Source organism: Rhamphochromis sp. 'chilingali' (assembly GCF_963969265.1).
Source record: "Rhamphochromis sp. 'chilingali' genome assembly, chromosome: 6".
Lineage (NCBI taxonomy): Eukaryota > Metazoa > Chordata > Actinopteri > Cichliformes > Cichlidae > Rhamphochromis > Rhamphochromis sp. 'chilingali'.
The window spans coordinates 3,369,180-3,381,974 of NC_137933.1; the positions used below are offsets into that span (position 1 = coordinate 3,369,180).

Genomic DNA, 12,795 nt, shown 5'->3' on the forward strand with positions numbered 1-12,795 from the left:
TACTTAATTTTGCATATTAAAGAACATCATCAGCAACTTTATGCCGTCCTTTCTGTTCAAAGTTGATGCTCAGTTTTTTAAACTTATCAGATCCAATTAAGCCAAAATACCTTACAGAAGTTAAACATGCAAACAATAAACAAGAGTTCAGGTCTTAGGAGCATCATGTGTTATGTGTTACGTAACTAAGTAAGTTTGACGTTTCAGTTTTCAGGGGAGGAAACATTTCATATATTTTTAAGCTCTTTAGTGACCAAATTCGGTTGAATCTACCTCGTCTGCACGTTGAAATTTGTATGACTGTAGTGATTTGATCTCTTCTCAACAACCAGTAACCTTCTGGTATTCACAACATAATGCAAAATGAAAGCAAACATTCATTTGTATCAATAACTTTAATATAACTCCTGAAACAACTAAATGTCCAAGCTGTCCAAGCTACAGACATCCGTCTTAATAACTTTATCCAGGTCTCTAGGAATTATTGTAACTGTGACTTAAAGGAGAATAAAGTCCAGGTTGCTGCTTTTCTTATGTGTGTGCCAGGTGCCAAAAGGCTGATTCATCTGCCAAAGGTGTAACACCAGAACAGATGTGAGTGTGCCCTCATCCCCCAGGGGAGTCCAATGTGACATCCACAAACAAACCTACACACACAAGATTATTTAAAAATAACAATCAATGAAAATATCATCAGTGATTTAATAACGCAACTTGTATTATGATCTCTGAAAATGATTATACATTATATATTATACATATGTACATCACAATATCCAGAAACATTATGCACACAGACTATACAGAATTTCTACAAATTTCTAATAAAACAGTTCACTGGGTGTAGGTACAGCTACAAAACGTTACCCCACTCGTGGTATTTTACCCTTTGATGGCTCGGCGTTCAGTAGTGCTTCAATCCTATTCATTGTTTCGATTCAATAATGATGAATTTAAACATATTTTGAAGAGGCCTGAAATGTTTCCAGACGAAGTTCAACAAGATAAATCATGTTATCTCTAAGTCATGTTAGTGACATCATTTTAATCATGTTATCACAGTTCTTTCAACTCCTGCAGAAAAGCTATGTGGTAACATCTGAAATGATGAGACAGCATTTTAATCATTATTATAAAGGCTGTAGTTTGTAGCCATTGCTGCAAAATGATGTCAGTGTAACAGGGCTTGTTGGTGGTTTTAACAATTTGAGGTGGTTGACGTTTTATTTATAAAGAGCACATTAGCTTACTAAAAATGGCAGCTAGCTAGTATTGCTGGTATGTAATATTTTCAAAAGCTAAAATGAGCCTACAAGAGTGGGGCTACACCAGCGATACTAGCATTAGCTGTGTTAGCACCTTCAACAGGTAGTGTCCTCTGGTGCACACTGAGAGGATCAAATGTCCTTTTAACTGCAGTGTCCTTTCATATTATTCATATATCCATGATGTAAATTTACGTGAGTGAATACTGAAGATAAATATAATTTTACAAGCACAAGGACTTTTTAAAAAAGGTCTGCTTAGCAGAGCTATGGGTGCAAAGAGCAGTGTAGAACATTTGCTTCCTCACCTTTGCTAATTTGATGCAGTGTTGCCAACTCTTCAGTAAGGAAAATCTCTAGTGGCTGTCCTAAAAATCGTTAGAAGTCGCTAAATGATGTCATCGCCTAATTTGCATAATTGGTCATGCTAATGTAATTGTAACCTATGTTGTTGGAGAGAGAAATAACATCATGGAAGAGACAAAGTGAGTAAAAACGTCCTAAATGCATTTAGAATTTATTTAGAACTACCATTTTGTCATTTTCATTACTGACACTGGATTGGCCAAACAAATCTCTCAGCGACTGGTCTCTCCCCTACCTTCGCTGCGTGCTCACGCAGCTTGTGGAAAAAAGTTTAGTTTGGAAGAAGTGGAGCTGAAAAGCTGAGAGAAAACAATAAAAAGAAACTAATAATAGACCAACATGTTAACTGTCAGAACATTAGTACCGGCAACAGCTAGTAACCAGGCCTCACTGTCACATGAGTCTGTTGCTGTTAGCACTAGCTGTGGAGACATGACGAAGAGACAGAGGAAGATGAAATTAATGTGGTAACAAAACTAATTAGAAAGGAATTGATTGGAGGATTCGGGTAACATGAATGGCTACTTTGACCAACCAGAAGATGGTTTCATCCACCCCTGTTTTCCCCTCATAACAAGGGTGGTGTAAAAAATTATCATCAAACAGTCTTTCTTCTCACACCAGTTCACCTCACTGTGCCTCAGAAGTCAAAAGGTTCCAAGGTTTTCCACTTCTTTAAAAATGACAGCAGCCAGGTGAATGGAAAAGAATAAATCCACAGGTAAAGAGAGACTAAAACATTGCTTTAGTTTCTCATTTGCAGATCAATGTCATATCTGTTTCCTTTGGTAAAGATTGGATTTAAAAGGCAGTGATTTCTTGCTTTGATACAAATAAATCAGTGGGCTGCTTTTTATTCAAAGCAGTACTTCTCTGCTTAACTGGCCCCACTCCAAGGTCAATGTGTTAAATGGTCTCAGATGACTGGCTTTACAAACAAGTGTTAGAGGGCACTGCTGACCTTTAGATAAAGAGTATAAAGATAGGTTTAAGCAGAGTGGTCTTTGAAATCCAATCTGTGCACATTCAGTTAGACTTATCAACAGATACGAGCTATTTTTTGCTACTCAGTACAAATCCCACTGCACTTGGAAGATATAAACATTTAAAAAATCCTCAAAATATATTTTCCACTTGTGTGCTTTTCTTGGGAGCTATTTGTAACAGCAGTGCGTGTGTGCCTATGTGTGTATTTATGTGCAAGCAAGTCAAAATAAGCTAGAATGTGTGCATGTTCAAGCTAATGAAGAAACATGCCTTCCACTGTGCTTTGCTCAAGCCCATTCAGAAAAACAGCCACACTTGTTTTTGAAATTCAGATTATTGCTAAATTCAACTACAATTATCATCCTAGCAAGAGAACTAAAGAAACGTCTTAGACGAGGGGTGAAGTGGCTCCACATCCAAGTAAGTGTATGTGCATGCCTCAGCCAACCTATTAAGTTGCAGTTTACATCCATATCTCTTTCTGCTCCTGAGACATGATGTGGAATGATGAGGAGAACAGTGTTTTTGTAGATCATCACAGTGAAATTGACTTTTAAGCTTTTGTCCCATTTGTCATTTCTATCACATGGTAAATGAGAGACTGCCTAAACCATTGGCAATCAAGATAATAAGAGCCAAGAAAAGAAAAAGAAAAACTGAGAGGCTGCTGTCACAAATAATGTAGAGTTAAAAGTTACGATTTCAGGACGGTATACTCCTGGGATACACCAGGCGCCCATAGTTCAACATCAGAACATCATTTCCATGATGAAAAACTTGTAAAGAGACTGCTACAAAAGGGAAGGAAATCACACTGTATTCAGTTTGTATGCAGTCATAGCAGAACCGAAAACGGTGGAGTCAGCAACAAAAGCAGGAGTGCATATATTAGCACACAGGAGCACACAGCATTTAAAATAGTTAAATCAGTTCAGTGAGATACTGTAATGTACCTGTCAGCAGGAAATAGAGGGTTGCATTCACGGCCACCTTTTCTTTTCTTATTTTTTCCAGTTGAAAGACTTTTATACAGTATAACAGAGAAATGATCATATACTGTATGCAACCATTAGGTTAAAACTAGTTAGGGCTGTCAGAGTTGGTAAATGGTATGATACTTACACAGGGCTTTTCTACTCTACTTGACAACATGCCTCATTCACCCACTCACACAAACACTTTTTTGTACACCTACACAACAAGTCAAAAGTTTGGACACACCTTCTCATATAACGGTTTTCCTTTATTTTCATGACATTGTAGATTCTCACTGAAGGCATATAGTAAGCAAAGAAGTGTGAAATGTTTTATATTTTAGATTCTTCAAAGTAGCCACCCTTTGCTTTGGTTTTCTGCTTTGTTGCGCTCATTAAGGGAAGCTCATGAAGCTTCATGGGTGTAGAGGTCATCTGGTCACCTTTTCTGTGTTGTACAAAGACACGGTGGGTGGAACCAAAGATCTCAAATTTGGACTCATCAGATTTTTCACTGGTCTAATGTCCATACCTCGTGTTTCTTTGCCCAAACAAATCTCTTCTGCTTGTTGCTTTTCCTTAGTCGTGGTTTCTTAGCAGCTATTTGGTCATGAAGGCCTGATTCATGCAGTCTCCTCTGAGCCATTGATGTAGAAATATGTCTGCTACTGGAACACCGTGTGGCATTTATCTGGGCTCTGATCTGAGGTGCTTGGGGCGGTCCTCATGTGAGCCAGTATTATTGTAGCTCTTGATGGTTTTTGTCAGTGTACTTGGAGACACGTTCAAAGTTTCAGAAATTTTCCAGACTAACTGACTGACCTTCAGTTCTTAAATGTAATGATGGACTGTCATTTCCCTTCACTTAGCTGATTGGTTCTTGCCATAATATGAATTCTAACAGTTGTCAACTAGAGCTGTCAGCTGTGTACCAACCTGACTTCTGCACAACACAACTGATGGTCCCAACCCCATTAGGAAGGCAAGAAACTCCACAAATGAACCCTGATAATGCACACCTGTGAAGGGAAACAATTTCAGGGGACTGCATCATGACGCTTACTGAGAGAAGACCACGAGTTTGCAGTGCTGTCAACAAAGCAAAGGGTGGCTACTTTGAGGAATCTAAAATTTAAGACATATTTATTTATCCATTGATAAATAACTCTACATATGGAGGCAAATTGTGAACATTGTAGTGAAGACATTAATACTTTGAGTTTTTTAATAAAATGCACCCCATTACCTGGCGTGGTAATGCAAACATTATTGCACAGCAGTCAAAGTGTATACAAAGTGAAGAGCAGTGTTGGGACTAACGCGTTATTAAGTAACGCGTTACAGTAACTACGTTATTATTGTGGTAACGAGCACGGTAACTAGTTATTATGCCAAAATCAGGAACGCGTTAGTCGTTACTGGGATTTAGATAGGCTCGTTACTCGTTACTTCGTGTGGTGGCTATCGCGGAGCTTCCACAGATTCAGTAACATTAGCAAGTGGTGGAGGCCAGCAGGTGGATGAAGGAAAAGGGCCACAGAAGGAAAAGAGACCCGAGGCGGCCGCCGGTCCAAGTGTGAACTGAACTTCAGGTAAGAAGTTATGACCTGCAGTCTCTCTGGGTCAGATATAAACCAAGTTTAGGTGGAGTTTATTTTCGTTATTCTGACTTTTTCCGTACTGCGTGCTAGCTAGCATGACGGAGTTTCTATACAGCTGGGTGGTGCTATGAAGTTAATGATGTTGAACTTTTATTTTGTTCATAAGTTATTAGAGTTGCCAACCGTCCCGTCTGGTATTCAGAGAAAATATTACGCGTTTCTTATTGAGGTGAAAAGGAACAGTTTGTCCCGTAATTCAGCTACAATGAAAAAGGCACAAAGCTGGAGTTATTCTGTGTCTTTGCTGCACAGCTGCCTCTTCTTCTCTCATTCTCCCCCCTCCCTCTCCTGTTTCTACTTCAATCATGAAAACTGATCAGTGATCAGCTGATCAGCTCTCTTGTTTGTTTATCGCTCACTTTGCGCCGAAAGAGGAAACCAGCGGATGTCACGCTAAACAACAGCAGCACGTTTAAGCTTGATCAGCTGTTGTTAGAATTTATTTAATATTAATTTCTAGTATCAGCTGATGTTTGCTGGAGCCACAGCTGTAAAAGCTGCTGGTCATGATATGGTTTGGTTATGTGATGAGAGGGAAACATGAAGATGAAACCAGGAGATGTCCTTACTGAATCATCAGAGCTGTGATGGAGAAACAGGTTTACCTTTTAGGTGACATGAATGAGTTGAAGGGAAGTTATGAACTGTTTCTGAGAGACAAATAACCCCAGGATCCTTTTCTAAGTAGCTGACAGCTGGTAACTGTGCAGGTGCGGATCTAGCAAAGTGTTGCCAGGGGGGCATGTAGGGCATTAACAGGGAGAGGGGGGCACAAATAAATACTTTTCTTTCTTATTCTCATTTAAAATATCTAGCTTTTAAAAAATAATTATCTGAATCTTACAACAAACGATTGATAGATTGATGCATATATACCATCAAAACAGTGTACATCACTGTCACAACAGTGTTTATTTTCATTCAAAGGCTTTATGATTTTTGCTATAATGGCGGCCGGTCTCTAGTCAAAATGCCCGGGCCAATTTTCTGTCCCAGTCCAGCCCTGTATGCAGCTCATCTGCAGTCTGGTGTTACCTACATCTTCCTATTCAGAAGGCAGAATTTCCGAGTTCTGAGTACAATCGAAAGCACCACGACTGCAGTTTTTGTGTTGGATGTAAAAGGCGCACATGACGCTGTGACGTAGGCTAGAATCATGGCAGCAGTCAATGACGGTCCAGGCGTGGGATTTCTCTCGTGGAAATATGCACATTATCTTTTCCTTTCTATTGGTAGGTGGCACAGTGCACTGTGGCAAGTAAGCAAGCTAGAAGACTGCAAAGTTATGGAAGCAACACATTAACAAGAGAATTCTGAGTAAAACCAAAGTTACTTTCCCTAGTAACTAGTTACTTTGAAAGTAACGAGTAACTTGAAGTAACTGAGTTACTTTTGAGAGAAGTAACTAGTAATGTAACTAAGTTACTATTTTAAAGTAACTTACCCAACACTGGTGAAGAGTGATTTTATATTTCGACCAGATGTTACAAAAATAACTAACAATAATAATGCTGCAACTGCTCAATTTCAAAAGCTGTATGTGTGAAAGTTTTTTAAGTGTCCACATGCAGTTGCTTGGGTTGGCTTAATTGGTGATTTTAATTAGCCATAAGTGTGGCATGTGAATTTGAATAGCTGTCTGTCCCTGTGTGATAATCCAGTGATGTGTCCAGGGTGTACTGTGCCTCTCACACTATGGCAGCTGGGACAGGCTCCAGCCCACCCCCAAGCCTGAATTGGATCAACGGAAGACACCAAGATCTTAAACATTTGACACCCCTACGTTATAAGTTTTGAATAGGTTTTCGTTTTTGACCCATTAGTGAGGTGGCTGTTTATTGAAATCTATTTTTCATTGTTACAAAGGTTTGGTCTGCGTCCGAGCATCCCATGACGTAATTAATATGCGACATGAACGCTGCAACAAAGGTGGACATCAAGGCAAGAATATACCTGCTGCTCGGTCTGTGGCTTCTTGTCAGACTCGGGGATCATGGCGTTGTTTTTTGTGGCCATTTTCCCCGTTTCTGGGTTTCAAAAAATTTGGTTCACATATTCGGAACCCCGGCCGAGCAGGTACTTTTTAATACGTGGTACCAGGTGGTATGACGTAATGGAAAAACCCTGAAAACCATGGTGAACCATGGCAAGTCGATCTGAGTAGGTAGTAATGGAAAAGGAGCTTATCGGGTCACACTTTGAGAACCTTGGCTAGGCTGTTTTACAGAAGAAAAGATTCCCCAACCCCCAAATTATAGAGCAAGTTAATGAGGAAATAGAATCGACATTATATAGCAAACTTTAGTCTCAGTGACTGCTCAGACCAAATTCGGACCACATGTCACATTCAATCATACATTTATAAGCTTCTTTTGGATTTTTCTCAGCACATCACCCTGCAGATGAATGTTTGCTGTGGCACTGATTTTATACCAGATGCCTTCCCATGTGTCTGGGTTTGGGACTGGCACTCAGAGTACATTGGTTTTGGGCCCCCTAGATTATGTCTTGAAATCTTTTGCACATAAAGAAAACTATCACACCACAGAGCCACACTCTATATTACTACAGCACTTTATTCTATGCACTTAAAGCACTTTATCTGTCTCACATCCAAGGCCAGTTTAGAATGATCAATTAACTTAATGTGTACACCACTGGACACCGCTGCCCAAAGGTGAACAGAGGTAGTGTATGTACAAATTTCATCTGTTCTCTGCAATCCTTCCTCCAACCACAAGCATCACCACCCCAACAACCGCACTCCAAACCCCACTGACAACTTCACTATGCATATGGTTCATATACTGATATGGAGTTTTAAGCTGTTGTCCATAAAGAACACAGTCTCTTGTAAAAATAACAGGAAAGCTGAAAGGATTTAAATAGTCACCTTTCATTTGAAAACTAACTCTTTTTAAATGCTTAGAACATATTGGTTAGGTCCAAGAACTGCTACTGAAAAATTCTTTGTAACAGAGTAGCAGAATTATTTGGAGCTTACAATTTAGAACTGATAAATGTACAACTTCTGACAAAATTCACATGTAATTCTCTGGATGTGTTGGTGGTCAAATCATTAAACATCTGAAATGTGCTAAATGAAAACTAATCCCTCTTCATAGCTTTCAGTGTTATCTGTCGTGTAATGGAGAACTGTATACCTCTCACACAGAAGTGGCAGAATCGAAAATGAACTTTTTCATCAAGACTGGAAAATGTGAAATGATTATCATTAAATTTAGGCTATGAAGAGATAAGAAGTACAATGTAACTAAATTTCCCATTGCACTAATCTTATGAACCTGTCATTGGAGTTGGGGAATGGTTCATATGTCTTTTTTCTTGTTCTGCAATCAGCTGACTTCAGTGCGTGTGCATTAAGGAGAAACGAGCTGTCTGCAGCTTCTGAGCAGTAATGAATATTACTTAAAGCTTTATTAAACGGTAAATGACCTGTATTTATATAGCGCTTTAAAAGTCCCTAAGGACCCCAAAGCGCTTTACACAACCAGTCATCCACACATTCACACACTGGTGATGGCAGCTACATTGTAGCCACAGCCACCCTGGGGCGCATTGACGGAGGCGAGGCTGCCGGACACTGGCACCACCGGGCCTTCTGACCACCACCAGTAGGCAACGGGTGAAGTGTCTTGCCCAAGGACACAACAACCGAGACTGTCCAAGCCAGGGCTCGAACCGGCAACCTTCCAATTACAAGGCGAATTCCCAACTCTTGAGCCACGATCGCCCCAATTATTAAATGAAAGGACAACAATACGATGGTGCAAAGTACACCCAGGACATAAAGAACTATCCACTTCCGCTGACATGATATAAACTCTTTCAAGCACTAGCATGGACAGCATGCTTACACAAAATGGCAAATATTCCAGAATGATGTTAAAGCTGGAATATTGTATCACGGCAAAGCGTGTAATAAACATGCTGGTAAACCATTTGTACTTGAAATGGACATGCATACTGAATTTGCAGTACCAGCAGGGGGAGCCAATATTTAAAGCCAAGAAGTCGCTAATGACCAAGTAATGTCAGTGTCACTTTGTCATATAAACAATTATGCTAGGTGGATAATGTGTGTTTTCATGTAAATGTCTCAGTGACGTCTCTCTAAATGCTTTCCCATGGTCTTTGGAATTAGCTTGAAACAAAATAGCCACCTCCACTTGTACTGGAGCATATTCCAACTTAAGCATGCTTTCCCATCTCATGCTAATGAGAAGCAAAGCACGACACACACAGGGTGGGCATTAGACCCTTTGCCGTGATACTGAGTTGAGACCAGCCAGCTGCCAGAGCTTGAACGTCAACGGGTACAGAAGCAGTAATGACAAGTCAGGTTTGTAGCTTCATAGACAACGTTTTTGTTCCTTTGCTGTTAAATATGTTTTGAGCTTGTTGCTTTTATTTTTGTGTTCTTGAACAAAAATATCCAGTTTTTCCTCATTAGGACAGAGATTTGATTCACTTAATTTATAATTATGTGACAATGCATCTCAGCCATCTTACAGAGTAATGCAAAACTAATGTAATACAACACAACAGTCACAACATTAATGCGTATTTAAAATGAAAGTTATCCAGATTCACAAACCACAAAAATGTGGGATCAACCAATCTGAATAGCAGATGGATTTCAAAATAAGCCAGGCTGTAGGTGTAGCACCAGGAATATACCAACCACAGAACACACAAAATACACACTCAATGTGTGTATATAAAATAATTAACCTACATGTTTTAAGCAGAGAATAAGACACAGAGTAAGCTCAAACTTTCAAATGATTGTTTTTATTAGCACACAGCTAAATTCAGAAGCTACTACTTCTAGTATAAAAGCTAGAGTTTTACACCAGATACCATCCCTGATGCAATCCCAAAGGATTGTGTCTTTGGCTGGAAACACAATTTTTACTCACAAATTTAACACAAATGGAGACGCCAGGCATAAAGCAAAAGTAACCCATGCAAAATAGACGACTGATGGTTTAGCTGCAAATCTTTGCAAATTTGCAAATGCCGCAAATTTTGCAGCATTTAGGTGCATTTAAATATTGCACTTCCTCTCTCTTTCACCACAACTTTGTCTCTGATCTAGAGGGTGCACGTACACATTTACTTGTGCCTCTGATGTGCCTGTTATAGAAACTGTGATGAGAGCATACTGTCTGTGAGTGAGTCACACCTAATGTGTGGATTCTGGCCAAATCACTCCTTTACTGTTTCACACAGGGAAAGAGGTTTGGAAAGTTTTTTCCCTTAATAAATGAAATCATCATTTCACACCTATTTGCATAGGTTATCTCTGACTAATATTAAAAATCAGGAACGGGGCAAAAATGTTTTTACGGCACTGTGTGCCTGCACGTATGAATAAGACACTCAGAGTGGCAAAAATGTTAAAATGCCAAAAAAATACCCTGAAAATGGATTTGAATAAGAAATCAATATTAAATCTACATTAACCCTAATAGAGCTCCAGTTCATGAACTGTCAACATATGTAATCGCCCACGGCTCACCTGGTTGTATAGGGCACAGATGTGTAGAGCAGCATTTCCCGAGGCATTCTGGGCGCCCATGTCTGCTCCATAGAACAACAGATGCTCCAGGTGCTGCACATGGCCATGACGACAAGCCTGCACATACACAAAAAAGTCAATTGACGCTTCCACTCGAGAGAAGTTGCAGTAAAATGCCTCCAACACTAGATGTCAGTGTGCTGCAAAGGAGATAACATCAAAATGAGACGCAGCTGTACCCTCAGTTTGAACCCAGTCATGAAAAGATGGAAGGATAGGATGAGAGGAGGAAGGCTTAAATAAATCCGATAGCAAATCAAAATGCAACAGAATGTACAAATGAAGCCATCTGGTGTTAAAAAACAGACTGAGGAGGAAGTTACTGCGCTCATAAACCAATTTCCTCGTCAATATCAGTGAAGTTAGGAGTTATAGTGACGGGTGCCAGTTATTGTGTGAGGAAGAGCTTATTGTGAAATGGCCTATTTACTCTGGAGCTTCTTTGAGAGACTGATGGGTCTGTCAGAGGAGAAGATCAATAACTGCTCATCAACTAAAGCATGTTACAGTGAAAAGAAATTCATTATTACAGTATTCAGTATCACGCATCTAAACCCTTTCACTGGGCTCATCTTTTTGTCGTTTTTGTAACATATAATATTGAAAAGCCTAGAGCACGTGGTCCTGTGCACGTGTTCAGAATTTTGAAAAATTGTTTCAAAATTCACCAAATTTGTTTTGAATAAAGACTTGACACAGGAGCCAACACTCATGGGAAATCCAACAAATACAATAAGGAAAATGGTCTGGGAAGCATTGGGGACTCCAGCCCTGAGATCTCATATGAAATCTGGCACTAAACAAGCTCATGAACATTTTTCTGTATTAAATGTTTTGCTAAGTGAAGAATCCTAATATTACAAGTTTTACCATCATAACATACTTACATTACCTAAAGTAGTCACTATGTAGAGTGGCCTTATTCAGAATGACACACACACACACACACACACACACACACACACACACACACACACACACACACACACACACACACACACACACACACACACACACACACACACACACACACAGATACTGTGCCTGCATTAGGCTGGAGCCACTCTTTGGGGGTTATGGCTCAAAAACACTCCTATTACCAACTGCTTCTGATGTTACTTCAGCTCCTGGTACTTGACTTTTTTCCAGTGCTTCTTCATTCTGATGCTGCTGTGTAATGTCTGCTGGGTTGTCACATCTATTGCAAATTCTATCTTCTGCTCCTTGTCAGCTGCCACTGTGTTTGACTGGTTTGCCAGCAGCTCCTCTTCTGTCTGGGGTCCCACATGATCTTAGCCCCGCTGTTCTCAACCATCTTTGGTGGTGTCTCCTATCAGGAATTGGGGATATCCTAATCCACATGTGCCGCAGATGTTCCGGTGCACTTTTGCATCCACTTGATTGTTCCTCCCAGTGAACGCTGAGAGGCAGATTACATCCTACTACTATTTGCTGAATACTCTCTGTGGCACCTTTGCACAGCCTGAACTTGGGTCTGTCAGCTGTGGTAATTCAATTCAATTTCATTTATTTAGCACCAAATTACAACAACAGTTGCCTCCATGCACTTAGAGACAGACTGTAGGCAGACTCCTGCCTCTCTGGATCTGGTGCTTGGGGCCTGTTCTCATGCTGCCATGATCAGGGCCTCTGTGCTTCCCACTTCTATTTCACATCACAATTTGTCTTCAGCTGTGTGATGTACACTTTGAGCAGCTTATCTTGGGGGGAGATTTTATTCCTATTGTTTGAGCTTCCTTCTTGGCATCTATCTTAGCTTTTGTGGGTATTTGGCTATGGCTGACCGTCCATCTTCATCATGCTTCCCATTGGTCTGTGGGACACTCAGCTACTTATAACTGTTCTCTTTGTCCACTATCCTGCCACTGGACTAAATGACTACAGACCCGTGGCTCTGACATCTGTGGTCATGAAGT

The 12,795-nt window shown here is 40.1% G+C and overlaps 1 protein-coding gene across 1 annotated transcript in view; it reads right to left on the bottom strand.

Moving 5' to 3' along the window:
• Window positions 1-12,795, bottom strand: part of LOC308397835 (SH3 and multiple ankyrin repeat domains protein 2-like) — a 320,516-nt gene that overhangs the window by 174,484 nt on the left and 133,237 nt on the right. Inside the window, exon 8 of the mRNA XM_080884021.1 lies at window positions 10,799-10,915. Within this exon, the coding sequence (XP_080740147.1) occupies window positions 10,799-10,915 (117 nt within the window). The remainder of the gene's footprint in view (window positions 1-10,798; window positions 10,916-12,795) is intronic.